General features: G+C 71.0%; 1 protein-coding gene across 1 annotated transcript in view; it reads left to right on the top strand.

Moving 5' to 3' along the window:
- The first annotated feature begins 312 nt into the window (after window positions 1-312).
- The window catches only part of LOC109309402 (cytochrome P450 2U1), a 21,013-nt gene continuing 20,891 nt past the window's right edge, over window positions 313-434 (top strand). The window contains 1 exon segment of the mRNA XM_019534132.1: window positions 313-434. This exon segment is cut by the window's right edge and continues 100 nt beyond it. Within this exon segment, the coding sequence (XP_019389677.1) occupies window positions 336-434 (99 nt within the window). The 5' untranslated portion in view covers window positions 313-335.

Here is a 434-nt window from a genome sequence, read left to right as displayed (position 1 = left end):
ACCCCTGCTGCAGTCTCCTTTTCTACTTTATTGCCTCATCCTGGTCTCTGTCTACAGGCACCCCCACCATTGCTCTTAACTCCCCTCCCCCCACGCCCATTCCTCGCCCCACATTCCCCTCCCGTGCACAGCGGCACTGCTTCCCCACAGCGTTCTACGCCGGCAATGCTTCAGCCTGGAGGGGCGGGGCGGGGGAAAGCAAGCGCTGACCAATGGCCGCGCAGTCCCCTGAAGTCACGCAGGGTCCCCCCCAGCCCCGCCCCTCCCGCGGCAGGCAGCCAATGAGCGGGTGCAGGGCGGGGGCCGGCCCGCAGGCGGCGGGGAAGGTGGCCGGGATGGAGGCGCTGACGTTGGCGCTGTTTGCCGCTTTGGCGGCGCTGTGGTGGCTGCGCGAGCGCTGGCGGCGGCCGCGGGGGCTCCCGCCGGGCCCCGCG

Source organism: Crocodylus porosus, unplaced genomic scaffold, assembly GCF_001723895.1.
Source record: "Crocodylus porosus isolate Cpor-Errol unplaced genomic scaffold, CroPor_comp1, whole genome shotgun sequence".
Lineage (NCBI taxonomy): Eukaryota > Metazoa > Chordata > Crocodylia > Crocodylidae > Crocodylus > Crocodylus porosus.
Note: the sequence above shows the minus strand (reverse complement) of the source record. Positions and strands in the feature narration are given on the sequence as shown.